The sequence below is a fragment of the Cornus florida genome, unplaced genomic scaffold (assembly GCF_030987335.1).
Source record: "Cornus florida cultivar Cherokee Brave unplaced genomic scaffold, ASM3098733v1 CherokeeBrave_3.0.0_Hap2_Chr09, whole genome shotgun sequence".
NCBI classification, from domain to species: domain Eukaryota; kingdom Viridiplantae; phylum Streptophyta; class Magnoliopsida; order Cornales; family Cornaceae; genus Cornus; species Cornus florida.
Genome location: NW_026775579.1, coordinates 47,493,651 through 47,512,282, shown reverse-complemented (window position 1 = coordinate 47,512,282; position 18,632 = coordinate 47,493,651). Strand labels below are relative to the sequence as shown.

The window sequence follows — 18,632 nt, the reverse complement described above, 5'->3', positions numbered from 1 at the left end:
ATGGGATGGGCTAATATGTTTTTGGGTGGATTATCACTAGTAATATTTATTTTTTTGGGGGGGGGGGGGACTCAACTAAAATTACCAATAAAAAAAAATAAAAAAAATTTTGGGAAGGACTTGAGTCACCAAAGCATACACCTCCGCCCTTGCTGGCAGGGAGGTTCTAGTGGTGGAGATGAAGGTGCAGGAGAGTTTGACGAAGGTCATTTTTGTCAGTTTGTAAATTTTAGTAGAAGTTTCTGACGGAAAGATCACGTTAAGGGGGCTAATGAGCACATACATCCAAATTTAGGGAACATCATTGTAATAAATTTTAAACGATCTATTTTTATAAAATTTACTCAAACCTAGAGTTCAGTTTAATTTACCCTAAATATACACACATCATCTTTATGTGAAGGTCCCCACAGGAAGGAAAGACTTGGGAAGTTGGGAAATACTTTAAAGGAAGGGGCCCACAGTGACCATGACTGTGTCAGCAAAAGTCCAATTTTAAACGTTTCAAAGAATGCAAAACTGTTGTTAGTCCAAGTCTTTGGCAGTGATAAGTCCAGTCAACGCCACCAGCAACAGGCCAGACACTAACCATTTTCCTTCATTCTTTTATCTTTCCCACAAATTTCCTGCCTTCCCCATGGCATTGGCAATCCCCCCAATCTCTCTCTCTCTCTAAAACTCTCCCTCTTTCTCTCTCCTCCTCCCTTCTATTCCCTCTCCTCCTCAATCTGTTCCTCTGTCTTTTTGTCTGCCCACCTGAAACAAATAGAATATATCTATTTCTGATACATATATAATACTACTTTATACAATAAAAATTGCAGTTGTAGATTACTTTGGAGGGAAAGCTAAGATGATCAGGTATGTACCCATTAACTCTCTCCTCATGTTCTTGTCAATTGTTCAATTGGTGTTCTCTCAATTGCCTCCAACCCAGATAAACACCATGCTCAAACTCTCTGAGCTTCTCAAAAACAACTCATCTCCTGATTTTCCCTGGAAAATCAATTCAAATTCAGACCCATGTTTGTGGAAGGGGGTTTCGTGCGGTCCCAACAACTCCTCCATCACCCAACTTTCTATCTCTGGTTTTTCTCTTTCTGGCTCTGATTTTTGGCCTGTTCTTTGCCAAATTGATACCTTGCAGTCTATTGATCTGTCCAACAACCATTTGAATGAAATTCCAAATGGGTTCATTACAGGTTGTGGACAGATTGGTGGGTTAATGGTGTTGAATTTTAGTAGAAACAAATTGAGTGGTCGTTTGCCCACTTTTCAAGGTTTTGGTGTGTTGGAATTCTTGGACTTGTCTCATAATTCTTTGAATGGAAAGATTGATTTACAGTTTGATGGATTGGTTGGTCTCAAAAGTTTGAACCTTAGCTACAACCAATTCAGTGGTTCTGTTCCAGTAAAGCTTGGACAGTCCATGGTTTTGGAGGAGCTTCAGCTTTCTGTGAATAATTTCTCTGGTAATATCCCCATAGAAATATCAAGTTATAGGAATTTGAGTCTGGTTGATCTGAGTGCAAATAATCTTTCTGGGTCAATTCCTGATTCATTTAGAAACCTTACCAAGTTGAAGATTTTGATTCTATCTGCAAATTCTTTGAGTGGTGAAATCCCCCCAATCTTTTCAACTATCAAAACCCTGTACCGATTCGCAGCGAATCAGAATAATTTTAATGGTACACTTCCACTTGGTCTTACAATGTACCTCATTAATTTAGACCTCAGTTACAATAAGTTGCATGGGTTGCTCCCGACGGACTTTCTGTCGAACTCAAATTTGCAGTTTTTGGATCTGTCCAACAATTCTTTGGACGGTCCAATACCTGAAAATATGTCACCAAACTTGGTGAGATTGAGATTGGGAAGCAATTCTTTTGATGGCGAAATACCGTCATCATTTGGTAGTCTCCAACAGTTGATGTATTTGGAGCTGGATAACAATAATTTGAGTGGATTGATACCTCCTCAGTTGGGTATGTGCCAGAAGTTGGCACTGTTGAATCTAGCTAATAACAGCCTGACCGGTGTGTTGCCGGTACAGTTGGGTAATCTTAGCAATCTTCAGGAGATGAAGCTTCAATTCAACAAGTTGGATGGTGAAATTCCATATCAAATTACTCAGTTACAAAAATTGCTGAAACTCAATATCAGCTGGAATTTACTGAGTGGTTCGATACCTCCTTCAATCTCAAACTTGCATAGTCTCTCCAACTTGAATCTACAAGGCAACAATCTCAGTGGTCCAATACCCAATTCAATTGGCAACTTGAATTCTCTGTTGGAACTCCAACTTGGGATGAACAGATTAAGTGGGAATATCACATCACTGCCAACAAATTTGCAAATTGCTTTGAATCTCAGCAACAACCTCTTTGAAGGACCTATCCCCCGCATTCTCTCTCAATTGACTGGATTAGAAGTTCTGGATCTCTCCAACAACAGCTTCTCTGGAGAGATTCCAGACTTTCTGACCGGAATGGCAGGCTTAACGCAGGTTTTACTGTCAAACAATCAACTGTCTGGAGTTGTACCACAGTTCAAATCATATGTTGTGCTTGTTGCAACTGGGAATAAGGGTCTGATATACGCACCAGCAGCTGCACCGCAGTCTCCTCCACAATCACCAAAGAAGAAGAAAACAGTTTCTGTGGCGGTGGTTGTTGCAGTTGCAGCTGGTGTCCTCGCTGTTGGGGTAGTTGCTCTTATTGCTCTATCGATCTCCAAACGATTTTACAGGATTAATGATGAGCAATTAGAACCAGAAGAAGGCCTTGCTCAACCCCAGGTTATTGAGGGCAACCTGTTAACTTTAAATGGCATTCACAGGTCGAATATCGACTTCACCAAAGCCATGGAAGCAGTAGCTGACCCCTCAAACATCTTTTTGAAGACTAGGTTCTCGACCTACTACAAAGCCATCATGCCTTCTGGTATAAGCTATTTTGTCAAGAAGATTAATTGGAGTGACAAGATATTCCAGTTGGGTAGCCATGATAAATTTGGAGAAGAGCTACGGATTTTGGGGAAGTTGAACAATTCAAATGTCATGACTCCTCTGGCATATGTCTTGACCAGTGAGAGTGCTTATCTCTTCTATGAATTCGCAGAAAAGGGTACCCTTTTCGATGTTCTGCGTGGTAGCTTGGGAAACACTTTGGATTGGGCAAGCCGTTACAGTATAGCAATTGGAGTGGCTCAGGGTTTAGCATTTCTCCACGGATGTAGTTCTGGTCCGATTCTCCTCCTTGACTTTTCGAGCAAAAGTGTTATGCTGAAGTCCCCAAAGGAGCCTCAGGTCGGAGACATTGAGCTTTGTAAGGTGATTGATCCTTCTAAGAGCACAGGCAGCCTTTCTACAGTTGCTGGTTCTGTTGGTTATATTCCTCCAGGTAATACACTCATTAACCTTTAGATAATTGAATACAATATCCCATATTCTGATTTATAGCAAGGTCTTAGATGGACATAATTGTTTCAGATGATTCAATAATTCTTGAATTTTTGTCTAGTAACTCGAATACTGTGATTAAATGATAATTTGTTGAGTGATTCTAACATTATAGCATATGTTTCTTTTCCTAGCATGCATAATGCATTAGTTTCAATTTGTTCTCGAGTTTGTACCATCTCCCCAAGGGTGAAACCAGCATAGTACTAAGGTTTTGTTGTTCTAGTATACCTTATGAGGTTTTCTGATTTTCGGCTTTCAGAGTATGCAAGGTCTTAGATGGACATAATTGTTTCAGATGATTCAATAATTCTTGAATTTTTGTCTAGTAACTCGAATACTGTGATTAAATGATAATTTGTTCAGTGATTCTAACATTATAGCATATGTTTCTTTTCCTAGCATGCATTAGTTTCATTTTGTTCTTGAGTTTGTACCATCTCCCCCAGGGTGAAACCAGCATAGTACTAAAGTTTTGCTGTTTTAGTATACCTTATGAGGTTTTCTGATTTTCGGCTTTCAGAGTATGCTTACACAATGAGGGTAACAATGGCCGGGAATGTCTATAGCTTCGGGGTCATTCTGCTGGAATTGGTGACGGGAAAGCCAGCAGTCAGTGAAGGGACTGAGTTAGCCAAGTGGGTATTGAAAAACTCAGCTCAGCAGGGTAAGTGGGATCACATCCTTGATTTTAGCGTGAGCAGAACATCGATCACCATTAGGAGCCAGATGCTAGCAGTACTGAAGATTGCTTTGGCTTGTGTTAGTGTCTCACCGGAATCAAGGCCAAAGATGAAGAGCGTGCTACGTATGATCCTAAACGCGAGATAAACCTAGCTCTGTGTAAGGATCAACCCAGTAGCAGAGATGATCAATTGTTATTGTGAAGTTTGTTATATAGAGAACACCTTTCCCATACAAGATGTGGAGGAGCTGTTAGATTATAGAATTCCTCTTGAATGTAATAGATTGAAGTTATTCTCTTTCCATGTATATATAATACATGGATAACTTTTGGAATTGTTGTACTAAATGGTATTGTGCTTGATCATTTTTATTTACTTGCATTTTTATCCTTTTACCATCTGCATGAGGGAGATCAGAAGTTAATCTCCTGTTTGAAGGAAAATTTTCTTATAAGATGCTCTCATTCAAGCTGATCATTTTATACATTATAGAGAAAACATATAGCTTATTGCTAGCAACATGCTCAGGATCCATGGAGGTTACTTCTTACACTGATTGAATATAAAAATCAACTATGTTAATCAATACTCCATCTCTAGTCATAGAGGAAACCTAGTTGGGGAATTTAGGGTTGTTTGGCAACTGTTTTCGTTTTGCGTTTTTGTTTTTGTCCGAAATAGAAATGTTTCAGTAAACATGTTTGGTAAAAAGGGGCGCAAGATTGAGAATCAATATAACTAGCTATAAAAGGTGTTTTTGTTATAGTGTGAAAACGTTAGGAAACACGAATTTGGTGTTTCTAATTTTGGGCCTCTACTCGGCAACAAACGCAGTACCATTCAAATCGTAAAAAGAGTTACTCGGTTTTGCTTCTTTTCGGCAACAAACGCAGTACTATTCAAATTGTAACAAAACTTACTCGGTGTTTTGCTTCGCTACAGTACACCGCCCGCAACATAAAACACAAAACAAAAACAATGCCAAACAGGCCCTTTGACAGTGGGTTTGAATACAGTAATGGTTCTCATAACAGTATGTGTATGTTAATGCACATGGAGTGTTATTGGAGGAAATGGAAATTGATTTTATAAAGAATACCAAAAAGTAATAGTCAGTTTTAGATCTTAAAGGGGCCAATTTATAACAGAAATCATATATTTCTCTAGTTGTAATAAACTCTCAAATTGCAGTGACCTGATCTTGATTTAAGCAAGAACCAGTTGCAAGACCAGTGCTGTCCAGCAAAAAAGCAACCTCTCTCAAACAGTAGTTTGTCATTGCATGTATATTCAACTCATATAACTTTGTTCTTAAATTCTCCAAGATCTCAATCAGACCCTCAGCAAACTAATGAACAAAAACATTTCATTGATAAGACAACATCTTGAAAATTTGTAACTCACAAGAGACCAAGGATAAATTGCAAATAGAATTTCCTCTCAAAGTTCCGATCCAGCTGATCTTCACAGAAATATGATTGAGCAGGTAGTGATTGGCTCCCGAATTTCTCTATAAACCTACTCCATAAAGATGCAAGATTAGAGCCACTGGAACTTGCTACGAGAACGTCATCCCAGACGATAGGAAGCATCTAGAGAGTAAGATCTTTAGGGTCCTCGATGATCTTAGCTAGGGTTTGCAAGAATGAAGCCAGATCGGCACCATATATGACACGATGATCAGCGGTAACATTTACCTGTAGACATTACATTTCCCTGGGTAAGAATTTGTTAAATAATTAATTCTTGTCAAAGTTTTGTAAATGAAAAAGTACCTGCATCTGGCTTTTCAAGCCAATCCGACCATCCTTCGAAGCAACAACTGTAGGCTGGGAAGCTCCAACAGCCATGATTGCACCCTGCAAAAGAATGATTGCAATGGATTAGTTTCATGTATTGTGTCCACTCATATACAATGCAGTCCCAATTAATTCATGCATACTTCTGGCAAGTAATCTAACAGAGACAACGACATTCAAATTAAGTATTGACACTTACAGTTCCTGGTGGCAATATGGCATCAAAGCAATCCACTCCAAACATTCCAAGATTAGAGAGAGTTAAAGTACCTGCAATACCAGTAAAAAGCCATAATAAGCACATCTCTAACAAGGTTATTGTAAAATTAAGCAGGGGATGTAATCAACATAACAACAGGCTAGCTGGTAAAGAATGTCTATGGGATAGCATCATTATATCCCATCCATTGCATAGTGCATACTAACATCGGAAGCATGGGGATACAAACACGGGACATGGATACGACATGACACAATACGAACACGGTAAATTATAAAAAAGTACGGCTAGGAGAGACCAGTGGCGGAGCTGGTAAGGGTCCAGTGGGGGCAATTGCTACCACTCAACATTTATTTTATTTCAACCTTGTACCTATTTTATTTTGAAATTGTAAATGTGCCCCCACTCAACATTTTTTTTTATTTCAACTTTGAAACTATATTATTTTGAAATTGTAAATATATCCCCTCTCAAAGAAATTAAACTAAGAAAAAAACCCTGAAGTTTGAATGATTCTTAGTTGTTTCTTTTCTCAGTTTTAGATTTACTTTTTTGTCTTACAAAATGTTTATAAGTTTCTCTCTCAATCCATAGAAAGTTCAAATCCTCCACTTGGCCTTTCCTTTACTCTCTCAATCCCTCTCTAACATTCTAACGCAAAAAGTGCAAAAATAGAATTTTAGAACTCTTGGTTTGTAGTCTATTTTTATTACTGTAAGCCGATACACAAGAAATTATAATCCCCTTCTTTCCCTAATTCTTGTTGGTAATGCAAAATTGAACTTTCTTTTAAAGAAAAAGAACAAGAAAAACAAAAGAAGTAGGATTTCTGTGTAGGCATGTATAATATGCACCACGTACATAAAGAAAAGGACACTAAGAAACAAGGCATCAGACCAAAGGGCTTCTAGCCCAATGGTATAACCTCTCTTCACCAAATGGGGAGGTTGAGGGTTCAAGTCCCACTAGGGCCTTGTGTATAATGAGTGTGTGTGCTTGCTTTAACTTCCAAAAAAAAAAAAACGGCATCAGATGTTTCTGTGAGAAAATCCTGAAGGAAGGGGTAACCATTGATGCCTAAGAGGGAGGAACTTTGACCTCGGGACTCTTAAACAGAACAAATAATACTTATAATCTAGCTATTTAATTTAATTAAACTAGTTTAGCTCAATGTATTTCTTCCACAAAGATCTCTGACGTTCAAAACATACACTTAACAAATAACATACTTTAGATGTTCAAAAGTTAGCTTCTTTCTCTCTCTCTCTTTTTTTTTGAGTGCTCAAGTTGTCAACATGTACTAAGATATTCTTAAGAAAACTCTATATAGTGTGTCTAAAATTTAAACATATTATCTGATAAAGCAACTCAGTTTAGGAGTGCAATGCATTTTTTAGAATGTAGTTACATATTCTAATTTAGGGTTCCAATGTTTTCAAGAAAACTAATAGTAACTAATGATATCTAAGTAAGGAAATCAATGATTTCTTTCAACATAATTCCAGTGTATTTTGACATTAAGCATTAGCTACCAATCCACAAATTGATGTTTTAAATTTAAGAAGAAAAAACTTATGAGGATCAACTACGAGTGGAGAGAAATAAAATGGCATCAATCAGATTATGATAAAGAAACACAATTAGATAAAAATAATATGTATACTAATCATTGAGCAAACAGAAAGGCCTATTCTTACCAAAGGAACAGCCGAAAAAGCATACCTGTATTATATTCATGAGGTTGCAGCTGCTTGGCCCGGGCCTTATCAACTAACTCCTTCCACTTTCTTGACAATGTATATATATCAGCCTAAAACAAAGATTGCAACAAGGCCCCTTTTGTTGAAACAATTCAAATCTGGAAAACCCAAAGGCAATAAGATTGCATTGACCAAGTGAGACTAACACAAACCTTATCAGCATCCTGAAGCACCGGCGTAATCAACCCACCATCTATGGCTACAGCAACCGCAATGTTGATACTACTGTTATACGTAAAGCTCTTACCATCTCTACAACTAGAATTGACGACAGGATTCTTAACTAATGCAAGTGCCGTCGCCTTTGCAAGCAATGCTGTCATAGTCACTCCCTTTGATTTTATCTAAAATATTAAGCAACACAATCAACAGCAAAACAAATGTGCATTAACTGAACTATAAACTAATTGTCTAAAGAACCAAATCAAGCAATACATGGTTTTAAATTCACAATGTTGCGACAACTCAGAACTCTATCCGACCTCACAAAATTGCTGTTAAATTTAAACAAATTATTATTATTATTATTTTTCATCTCTGTTTATTAATCATGATGAATTTCATTGTTTATGCATTTTAATATTTCTTTTATCAAATTGCACCGAGTTTTAAGACTTTTCTCAATCTGAATTTTCTAAATTTGCTCAATTTTCAAACCAATATGACTAATTGTCTAAAACCCAAATCCAAATTTTCACCAATATCAAGCAAAATGTACAAAGCATTATTAATCATTGAGTAAGCAAATAGTTACCTTCTTGTATAAAGCATCAAGTTCATCAGTTGAAATTGTGTACCCAACTCTGAATGAAGGCACAGCTAGACTTTCAACCATGTTCCTACTAACAGCACCTTGCATTGTCGAAAATGGAACAACTGAACCCAATTCAATCCCCGGACTACCCGTTACCGGAGTCGGAGCCACACCCACACTCGGTTTCGGCACCTCCGTCAACACAGCGCCACCACCGCTTGCGGCCGCGGCCGCGGCCTCCACATCCTTGGCCACAATCCTCCCATTTGGCCCACTACCCACCATACCACTCAAAGCTACCTTCAAGTCCTTTGCTAGCTTCTTCGCATACGGTGAAGCCACAACCCTCTTCCCTCCCACAGATGCTGGGTGCATTGACACCGCCGCGACCTCCACCTTCTCGGGCGAAGCCGTCGCAGGAGGCGGAGGCGAATCTGAAATTTCAGCCGAAGAAGATGGAGAAGACGAAGTAGACGAATTACTAGCCTTCGATCTAGCTTCGTCTATTTCTTCCTCGTTCTCGGCGAGAAGGGCGATCGCGGATCCGACGGCGGCGACACCGCCTTCGTCGACCATGATGGCGGCCAAGTAACCGTCATAGAAGGTCTCGACGTCCATGTCGGCCTTGTCGGACTCGACGACGACTACACTCTCGCCTTTGGAGAGCTTGTCACCCTCAGACTTGACCCACGACACAATCTTGCCCTCGGTCATGGTGGAGCTCAGCGCCGGCATGAAAATCTCTCTGATCTTCGATACAATCATGGGCTTTCTCGAAGTGTGGAGTGGAGCTGAGAAATGGGTACATTGGCGGCGAAGAGATGGAGAAGAGGGAATGAAAGCGGTGTTGAGAAGGTGAGCCATTGGTGGGTCTTGAGAGAGAAATAGAAAAAAATGTGACCGTGAAAAGATATATATATATATATATAGAGAGAGAGAGAGAGAGAGTGTGTTTTAGGAGGAAGAAGAAGGTGAGGTGGTGGTGGTAGGAATGATGAAGAGAGAGTGTTCTCGACTGCATCGAAACTGGGCGGAGGTCACAACTACCTTCGCCGGTGAATGCGATGGGTTTGATTTGGTGTTTTTATTCTTCGCCGGAGTTTTGCATTCTTGTCCCTTTGTTTTAGTGTATTCCTGTTTCTCCCTCCCCTATTCTTGTGATTTTTATTAGGTAAATTACACGGATGTCCCTTATAATTTTTTATAATTACATAAAACTCTTATAATTTGAAAAAACACTTAAATCTCTAATAAAAATGAGAATCTTTTAACGTTGTCACTAGAAAGAGTAGTCTGTGTAGATTAGTTTTAGTTTCAAGAAAGGTACGAATAATTTTTCAAATTATAAAAAAATTTCTATAATTATAATAAATTTTAAGAAAGGCCGTGTAATTTATCTATTTTTATTTGAGGATAAATTATAGTAACTCCATCAAACTTTTCATAATCAATCTTAGGGAATAAAAATTGTTTCAAATTTGAAATTTTCACTTTTAGCTATGCTTGGTGATAATAAAGAACATTTGGTAGAGATGTTGACATAGTAAAGCATTTAGTCAAAAGTTAATTGTGTTCGTCAATGGAGGTAAGAATTTTATGAAAAATGTGAAACATTTGCATGGTCAAACAACTGATCTCTCCTTTATTTTTTAAATAAGACTAATTTCTCATGCTATGCAAATTCGTTGGATCGACTTTAGTCATACCATCCCCGTAAGGGTGCCCAAAAAAACAAACACACTACTACTAAATCAGCCACTTAGATTTGAAACTAAAAGAATCTTAAATAAAAAATACACTCCCAAACACAACTCCTACATTTTTTATATTTAGCAAATATGGATATAAATAAACACTAATTTCAATTTTTAAGGATAGCTATCTACATGTCTCTCTACTCGGGCAATAACTTAAGCATCTATTTATAGAGTCTCAAACCCAATTTCTTGATGCACAATGTACAATTTTTTGGAGCCAACACTTCTCTCTACAAAAAAAATTACCACAACAAAATAACTCTAAAATAGAAACCAAATTCTAAAAGAAATATGAGCAATAATTCCTAACCGTTGCAATCCGTTAACCGGATTTCTTGGGTCCGGTGCTATGCCAACAGTACGCTCTGTAAACTGGGCAAAATGGATGGCACCATTGGCTGTTGTCAAATGCTATAAATCAAAGCCAGTTTTATAGAATCAATATCAATGATTTACTATGTTAAGAACCTGAAGCTAGAAGAGAAAAGAAGGAAAGAACCTTGGTGCTTCTAGCACAGAAGAATATAATCTCATCCAACCACATTAGTCATTCATACTCTCTGCAGAAACAGAGATGGCTAAATGATAGAGAAGAGTGACAATCATTACACATATCAATACCCAAAATAACGTAAATGCTCCCAAATTAAACTGCCAGAATGCACAGTTTTCGAAAGAAAAAATAATACGATTTGCTATATTTTTAGTTTGGGTACAGTAGGAGCATACACTGCCAAAGAATAGTCCCCACAAATGGAAGTGAACCAATCCAGTAAGTATAATGTGCAGTATGCAATGGTGCACAAGTTTGAATGAAAGGTCCCGTCTGTTCACCAGCATGTCACAAGATCTCAGGAAAGATAAAGCACGTGACCGTTTTTTAACCTAATTCCAGAACGCTACATAAAAAATTTATCCAAAATGAAGCCAATAAGAGATCCCTTGCATATCTAGAACAAAAGTGAGTATATCATATCACTCTTCTTTGTTATGAGAAAGTCTTGCACGGTGTCTGAGTTCAGCCTTTTTCCATCTAACAATTAGTTGGCACAAAGTAAAAAGGGTATTCACCTGCAAAATATAATAAGCAGCAGCTAGCTCAGGTACGGAGGCTATGAGGTGTTTAAGTATGATGACTGGAGGGGATTTGAATCACCAAGGGGGAGAGAAGGATATTACTCCAATCACGAAAAAAAGAAAAGCTAACAGAAAAGTGAAGAGATTGTGAATACTGACCAAGATGATGATTGCAATTACAAGAAGAGGCCCAGACCAGATGACGGAGAGAAAGAGTCCGTGTGGGTCGAAATAATTCTGGCTGGCAAAAATTTTCCAGTTACCAGCCAAGAATTTATTAAACCTCTCGGCAAGATATACACCAGCCACTGCAGCAGATTAATGTTTAAGAGTTAAGACAAGACCCACAGTATTTCAGAACATAGAGTTTTGTTATGTTCACGTGTGTATGTTCTTGTGCACAGAAAGTAGAACACGAATGTTACATGTACGCAAGCTATTCAGAAAGCTGTTCAGCAATTTAGAAGCTTCACCTTTTCACTTGTGTTTCCACCCACGCACCAGACACCACAAAATAAGTTCAATCATCAGCTCACACAGGTGATGTACGTTGATGAGACAACAGCATCTAGGAAATAACTGAGTTGATGGGTCGATATTTTTCATTGCTACAATTTTCAGTAAAGGCATATGCAGAAATTTTGATGATGCCTAAAGATTATATTAGAATTAGAAACCAGCCATGACAACAAATGAATAGGATGCAGTTCACCTTCTTTGTTTGAAAGTAATGGCACCTATCATAAGAACTTAATGGTATAGTGCACAATGGCTTTCCCACGCTGCCATGTAACAGATTCATAAGCTACAGTTTCCATGCTCAGATTTGGAATTCTAAAATACTTGGGAATACATTGATGGTCTTCAGAACAAATGAATCAGCCACATCACAGAAAGAGGTAGAATGGACTTAATGCAAATGGATGTGGACAACTGAGTTTCATGTTGGATCTGTTACTCTATTTAGTCACTTTTGAGTTGTACAATCATCTGGTAAGAGAATTAAAATCCTTCAAGTCTCAAGTTTTCTAATAAGAATTTTGAAAGACTGTTTATCTGCAAAATGGTGTGTGACCAATAAAGATCAAACAAGAAGGCCAAAATTCAGGTTCCCTAAAACCACCAATAAATTTTTGGCAAAGAAGGTACAAGAAAATCAGAATGGCCAATCTCAGCTTGAAAGTTGGATAAATCACGAGCCAAGATTGAACTCCACACATATTTTTATTGTCAAGCACAAGCTGATCTAGGAGACGGCTTCTGAACTACAAATGAAATTGGATTTTCCAGTATTTATCTCTGGCTGGCTCATTCACTTTTAAGTCCCTACTCATTGCATGGAAAATCCCTAAAATCAATATATTTCAGTAAATAGAAAAGTAAAAAATACAAGCTCCAAGAAAACAACTGGTAGGAATAGATATGATAAATGAATCTCTGAACTGGTGTGAAGTAGTACTCCTTTTTTTATATAAAATTTGATGATGACCAAATAACATACTTAAAATTTGTTTAGACTGATTACAAGGTTTATTACTTCCACTGGTTTTCATATTTCGCATTGGTGATCTACCAAGTCAATAATCTGTACATCTTTGAAGTCCTGGGCCAATTCTTTGTAAATTTTATATATACCCTTATACAGCAGCACTATTAAGGCAGCAATCATGAATCTTGAAGATGGAAACTCGGAAACATATATGGTCGTAGTAGCAATTGGAGTTCACATGTTCAATCAAGTAGCCTATTTTCCAGAACCAAAACTTGATCAAAGTCACTGCAGACATAAAACATCTATAGACCAACTCCTAGGAGTGTAAGCTAGATCTTTTCTAAAACTGTTCAGCATATGCTTTAAGCAGACAAACTGTTATCTTTAATGGTTAAATGAGTATTCCCCAAGGTGAATGAAGGCATAGCTAGACGCCCAAAATACATAGACACCCTTGAAGTGAGTAATTAAGTGTGCTTACAATAGGCATCCATTGCTCATCAGGTGTCCTCCTTTGACAGAAGCAAAATTATTGATAAAGTCAAAAGAAAACAAACAGCTTGTTCAGAATGGGAAATTGGTGGGAGATAAAGGAAACGGAGGACAGGTGAACACTATATCTCGTTTCTATTAGGTTTGCGGTGGGAAAAGGAAGAGAAATGGAGAATTGGAGGGGTAATTTATCCCTAAAGACCATTTCTGCTTTCATACCAAAGTGGGAGGATTAAGAGAAATGCAATAGGGTGCTCCCTCTAAATAATAACAGAAAAGTATGCTCGCCGATGTCCTTGTCCTTATATATGCCATTTCTTGCCCCAGAATGACATGATCGGGTTTGTCAACAAAGACATCATTCATGGGTTCGGTCAGTCTCACTACCGGCCACGGGGCCAATACAGTAGATGGCTGAGTGCCACCTTTGGCTGATTTAGGCAACTTGAAGCATTTGAGACAGGTGGAGAGAGAAGAAAAAATGAATGTTTCATTATGTTAGTAGAAGGGTTTATAATGGAAAATCAACTTATAAAAAGAAGGAACAAGTGGAGTTACCTTTTTCTTTTTTCTTTTCTAATTTGGCCTCCTTAGTTTATCCAATTCCAAACAATAGAAGGGAATTTGGTGATGGCAAGACTCTAACTTCACATCCTACTCTCCAAGTCTTAGTTGCCCATTCTGCAATTTGCCATAAACCTCCCACTACTCTGTCAAAGTGCCTCACCAAGCAAGATCTCAGCATCTCTCATCTTTTCCATATGCCCCTGTCACTACCTCAAAACACACCACTTCTGGTGGTCAACAACACCTTCACCTCTCCTCCCTGTGCAAGAACAGGAAACCCAGCTACCTCCACAAATGATCTCCTCAACATTGTCAATATTCTATAAGTTCCAATCAACTCTTCTACGTCAATCGTAACAGTCGTGGATGTTTGTCAAAGTCATCGGTGTTTTTCCATTCGATATTCATGAGAGTATGCTGCCTAAGCGGACTGATCTAACTGTGAAGAAGTTTGTGAAATATCCTTTCGACGGTCCAGTGTTGGTAGGAGCGGCAGGATAATGATGAAGAAAAGGAGTCAGCTGTCTGCGCGAGTCTCCACCACACTCCATAGAGACTGGATTGAAAGAAGCTTCAATGTTTAGGTTCAGGTGACCCACATGAGGAGTGGTTGGGTTGGTTCACGACTTCACACCTGCGCAAACGAGCACAGCCGGGACAGCAGGAAACTGGAAACCAGCGGAAAGTCGAATCGTCATAGGAAAAGTTCAGCAAATAGGGTACCAGACGAAAAGGGATTTTTTTAATGATGTTATTATTATTATTACTATTATAATTATTATTAATCTAATTATTATCATTTAGAAAAGGAAAGAAACACAAGAAAAAGAAGTAAAAATGAAACCATTATGGCCGCATACTTAACTTACCTTAAGAAAAAAATACACAGGGAAACTGCTGGACAAATTTCAAATCATGTTGCTAAGATGCATATCCTCTGCATTCAATTTTCGGGGGTCGAACTTATTTTGATGATTCCTAAAGATTGAATATTTTTTCTGCTTTAGTCAGTGTTTTATTATCAGCACTGGCCATTGTATTTAATATCCGCAATTGTTTTGGGCACCAAACATTAGTAATAAAAGTTCCATGCATTTATTAAAAAGAAAAAGGAATGCAAAAAGAAAAAGACTCTGATGACAATACATCAAGCCTCTTCTTTTGGTAGGTATATCAGGCCTTGAAAGAATTAAAGTTGTGACTGATGCAAATTCACATCGTTTATGACAGATACACACACAAGATGAACATGCACCACTGCAGCAAGCCTACCATGAATAGAAGTTGCATTTGACTGGGAAGGAATGGTGAACTTACATGCAAGAAGAAACAAGTACATTTGAAAGTTGATATTCCTCCTCGAAATGAGAGTCATTAGCAGCAATGCAGCATGGGACAGCATCAAGCAAATTAACCAAGGTTCCTGCCGAGAGAGAGAGAGAGAGATGAAAACTTTCAAAAGGAAATCAAGGCCTACAAGTAAAAGGCAAACATAACTGTTGCATATAATTTTACCAGAGATATCTTTTTTCCATTTCATGTGTAGAGGCACGGACGGACCTAAAGACCCCCCTGAATTTTTATTTTTTTTAAGCATTAGGTAGTTGTAATTTTTCTTATTTTCAGTTATATACCTTTGAAATTTTACCATTGACCCACCTGAAATTTAAAAATAAAAAAATACAAAAAAATAAAAAAAAAATTCACTTTTACCCCCCTCATTCAATATCCTGGGTCCATCCCTGTGTAGAGGTCACGTGAAAAATCTGGTAAAGGAGACCTACAGCACGTTGAACTGCATTTCTATAAAAATCAGAGCTATAAAAGTTCTTTTATTTATTTAATTATCAGTCAAAATATTTTTCATTCCAATTAATGTGTTGCTCAATGGAATCATTTTAATTTTAAGCATCTTTTGATCTTCTTCTTTTTATTCTTTCTTTTTATCTTTTTTAACTTCTAAATCCCCAATGAGCTTCTTAGACTTAATTCCAAATTTAAATCTAAACAAGACATCGTCAACAACTCATTTAAGAAATCCTATATGTGTTGCGTTTGGGAGCACTGAATCAGCACATTGGATTTGGAATTGGATAAAATTTAGTACAAAGATTGAACTAAAATTTCCCCAATTCCAAATCCAAGCGGCCTATTCGATGCTCCCAAACATAGCAATATTGTATTTGACCTTAGACTAGAAAGCAAGATATTTAGCCTAATTTAGAGAGAAAGTACTCCTACAAAAATCTGAACTGGAACAAAATGAAGCGGGCTGCACACTCATATATCAAACATTATATAACTATTCAATATAGCAACTTTTCCACATTCCAAACCACATCATGCTTAAGTTAGATCAGTGAAAACAATGAAATATAGAAAAATATTCAGAATAAAAGCAAAAAACAAAAATTTCAAAATGAACAATCCATAATTGTTTCAGACACTACAGGTTCCACTAATTTACACATCAAAGTGACACAACGAAGCAAGAAGGTTGGCATATAACATGATGGGTATATGGAATATGCTGTTGTTTCGACATGTTTAGATGTCCTGATCAAAATGGGTTTCTAGAGAGAGAGAGAGGACTTCTAGAGAGAGAAACAGAAAGGGTGTACCTTCCAATCGATGGCGTGGAAGAAACCAATGAAGTTGTCGTAAGCTGGTCGCAGTCCGGAGCGAAGTTCTGCTGAGAATTTCTCAACGAGATCTGCCATTTGATTCATGTGGTCCTCCATAGTCGATTTCAGTTCTTCCATTGTCTCTAATATCTTCACCCAACGAATCGAATGATCAACAAGTACAGAGGGTGATGATGACTCCGTAGATCTCCAATTTTCCTGAAGCGTTTAAAGAATCGAACTTGTTTTTGATAACAAAACTTATATAAGATTGTATGTGCCCTTTGATGGGGGAATAAAATAACAATATAAAATTGGAAATATAAGTAATTTTTCATAAAAAATAATAATAATAATTTATTTAATGGATACTATGACTAATTTTATTAAAGTTTAAGGTAAAGTAGAAGGTACAAATTTGTCTATTTTTTAATAATAACACTTTTTAAATTCAAACAATGCGTGACAAGTCTCTTTTTCCCCTATATATATCTATCCATATCCCTTATAAAAGAAGATTCTATTTTATTATTTATATATATTTTAATTTCATTTTACATCAATTAAAAGAAAGAGTTAATACCTTTTTATTTCATTTTACATCAATTAAAAGAGAGAGTTAATAACACTCTTTTTAAACTAATAAATTATATTATCTAAAATTTTCTTCCTAAATATGCACTGTTTCGTTTATTAGAGGACACAAATGTTAAAGAAACAAAAGTTAATGAGGCACTGAAAGGACATGCCTAATTTTTAAAAATCATGCTTATTTAATTTTTCGTGTTCAATTTATATCGTAAAATTTATATATTTTAAAATAATTATTTTTCCAAAAAGTTATTAACATGACTATTCTGAAAAGTTATAATTTTTAATATATAAACTTTTCTTATTTCCAAAAAGTTGTATCTTTGAAACTTTTTTTTTTTTTTTTAAACAGTAAACTAGCATAACTCTTTATATATATATATATATATATATATATATATATATATATTAATACTTAATAGTTAGTTGACGATTAAATATGTATTTTTTTATTTTTTTTGTTTTTTTCTTCTCTCAATAAACTATCTTCTTAATAGTTGACAGTTATATATATTCACACAAAAAGACATTTTATATATATAATAACACATAAAAGATGTTGGAGACAATTTTGTTTTACCTCACTATTTTGAAAAGTACGTTAACGTATATTTTTTATAATTTTTTCTGTGTCCAAAGAGTTATATCCAAATTAAAATACACATTCCATTAGAATTCCTTTTAGTTTTCCTAACATAACAAATTGGGTGTACCTATCTCTCTAGCTATCACCTATCTATGCAAATTGAAATATATGGTTGAAGGAAAATTTTCCACATTTTTTTATCAGCAATCATATATAAACTCTCCATATCTCTCCAAAGTTTCATTTTTTATTTTCTATTTTATTATTATTGTTATTTTGCAACCAAGGGAACTTTATAATCCAATTAACTATATTGTGCTAAATAAAATTTGATTAACTCTGGAATCATATTATATATATCATTTTCGTTCTAGGCTAAAATATTTAGTAATTATTTTACTCATTTAGTTTGAATTTATTATATTTTACTTTTTGTTTCATTTTTTATTTATTTATTTATATATATATATATATATATATATCATTTATTATTTATATACATTTTTAAATATTTTTATATTACTTTTTTAAACTAAATTTTAAATTATTTAGAATTTAATTCCTAAACCCACATCGTTCTTACTGCAAAGCACCTACAAGTGTTCAAGGTCACAGGAAACTTGTTCCAACTCCTTATTTCCGAGGACAGTATTCATCAGCGTATCCTCAATGGTTGTTCATGACTTTTTGATGGGCATTTGATGGTGTTTAAGGAGTGGGATGAGAGATTGCTGTGTTTTGAGGCACCGTTTCTGGTCTCTCCTTGC

The 18,632-nt window shown here is 36.4% G+C and overlaps 3 protein-coding genes across 3 annotated transcripts; 1 reads left to right on the top strand and 2 right to left on the bottom strand.

Moving 5' to 3' along the window:
• The first annotated feature begins 580 nt into the window (after window positions 1-580).
• LOC132273817 (LRR receptor-like serine/threonine-protein kinase GSO1) lies at window positions 581-4,527 on the top strand. The gene is made up of 2 exons (XM_059774892.1): window positions 581-3,401; window positions 3,984-4,527. The coding sequence occupies exons 1-2, from the start codon at window positions 854-856 to the stop codon at window positions 4,289-4,291; spliced, it is 2,856 nt and encodes a 951-aa protein (XP_059630875.1). The 5' UTR covers window positions 581-853; the 3' UTR covers window positions 4,292-4,527.
• A 968-nt stretch (window positions 4,528-5,495) lies between these two features.
• LOC132273815 (dihydrolipoyllysine-residue acetyltransferase component 5 of pyruvate dehydrogenase complex, chloroplastic-like) lies at window positions 5,496-10,737 on the bottom strand. Its single transcript, XM_059774890.1, has 6 exons — window positions 8,680-10,737; window positions 8,078-8,269; window positions 7,888-7,975; window positions 6,145-6,215; window positions 5,922-6,005; window positions 5,496-5,843 (listed from the first exon to the last, which is right to left on the bottom strand). The coding sequence occupies exons 1-6, from the start codon at window positions 9,541-9,543 to the stop codon at window positions 5,739-5,741; spliced, it is 1,404 nt and encodes a 467-aa protein (XP_059630873.1). The 5' UTR covers window positions 9,544-10,737; the 3' UTR covers window positions 5,496-5,738.
• A 229-nt stretch (window positions 10,738-10,966) lies between these two features.
• Window positions 10,967-16,978, bottom strand: LOC132273816 (uncharacterized). The gene is made up of 4 exons (XM_059774891.1): window positions 16,686-16,978; window positions 15,382-15,487; window positions 11,673-11,821; window positions 10,967-11,507 (listed from the first exon to the last, which is right to left on the bottom strand). The coding sequence occupies exons 1-4, from the start codon at window positions 16,824-16,826 to the stop codon at window positions 11,412-11,414; spliced, it is 492 nt and encodes a 163-aa protein (XP_059630874.1). The 5' UTR covers window positions 16,827-16,978; the 3' UTR covers window positions 10,967-11,411.
• Between the last annotated feature and the right edge of the window lie 1,654 nt (window positions 16,979-18,632).

What these genes read in the sequence shown, in the direction of transcription:
- LOC132273817 (XM_059774892.1), top strand. Translation starts at nt 854, where the DNA reads ATGATCAGGTATGTACCCATTAACTCTCTCCTCATGTTCTTGTCAATT. An exon ending in TGTTGGTTATATTCCTCCAG is followed by an intron (nt 3,402 to 3,983) that starts GTAATACACTCA and finishes TTCGGCTTTCAG; the next exon opens with AGTATGCTTACACAATGAGG.
- LOC132273815 (XM_059774890.1), bottom strand. Translation starts at nt 9,543, where the DNA reads ATGGCTCACCTTCTCAACACCGCTTTCATTCCCTCTTCTCCATCTCTT. An exon ending in CCATATTGCCACCAGGAACT is followed by an intron (nt 6,006 to 6,144) that starts GTAAGTGTCAAT and finishes ATTCTTTTGCAG; the next exon opens with GGTGCAATCATGGCTGTTGG. An exon ending in GCTTGAAAAGCCAGATGCAG is followed by an intron (nt 5,844 to 5,921) that starts GTACTTTTTCAT and finishes TAATGTCTACAG; the next exon opens with GTAAATGTTACCGCTGATCA.
- LOC132273816 (XM_059774891.1), bottom strand. Translation starts at nt 16,826, where the DNA reads ATGGAAGAACTGAAATCGACTATGGAGGACCACATGAATCAAATGGCA. An exon ending in TCCACGCCATCGATTGGAAG is followed by an intron (nt 15,488 to 16,685) that starts GTACACCCTTTC and finishes CTCTCTCGGCAG; the next exon opens with GAACCTTGGTTAATTTGCTT. An exon ending in GTACTTGTTTCTTCTTGCAT is followed by an intron (nt 11,822 to 15,381) that starts GTAAGTTCACCA and finishes AATCTGCTGCAG; the next exon opens with TGGCTGGTGTATATCTTGCC.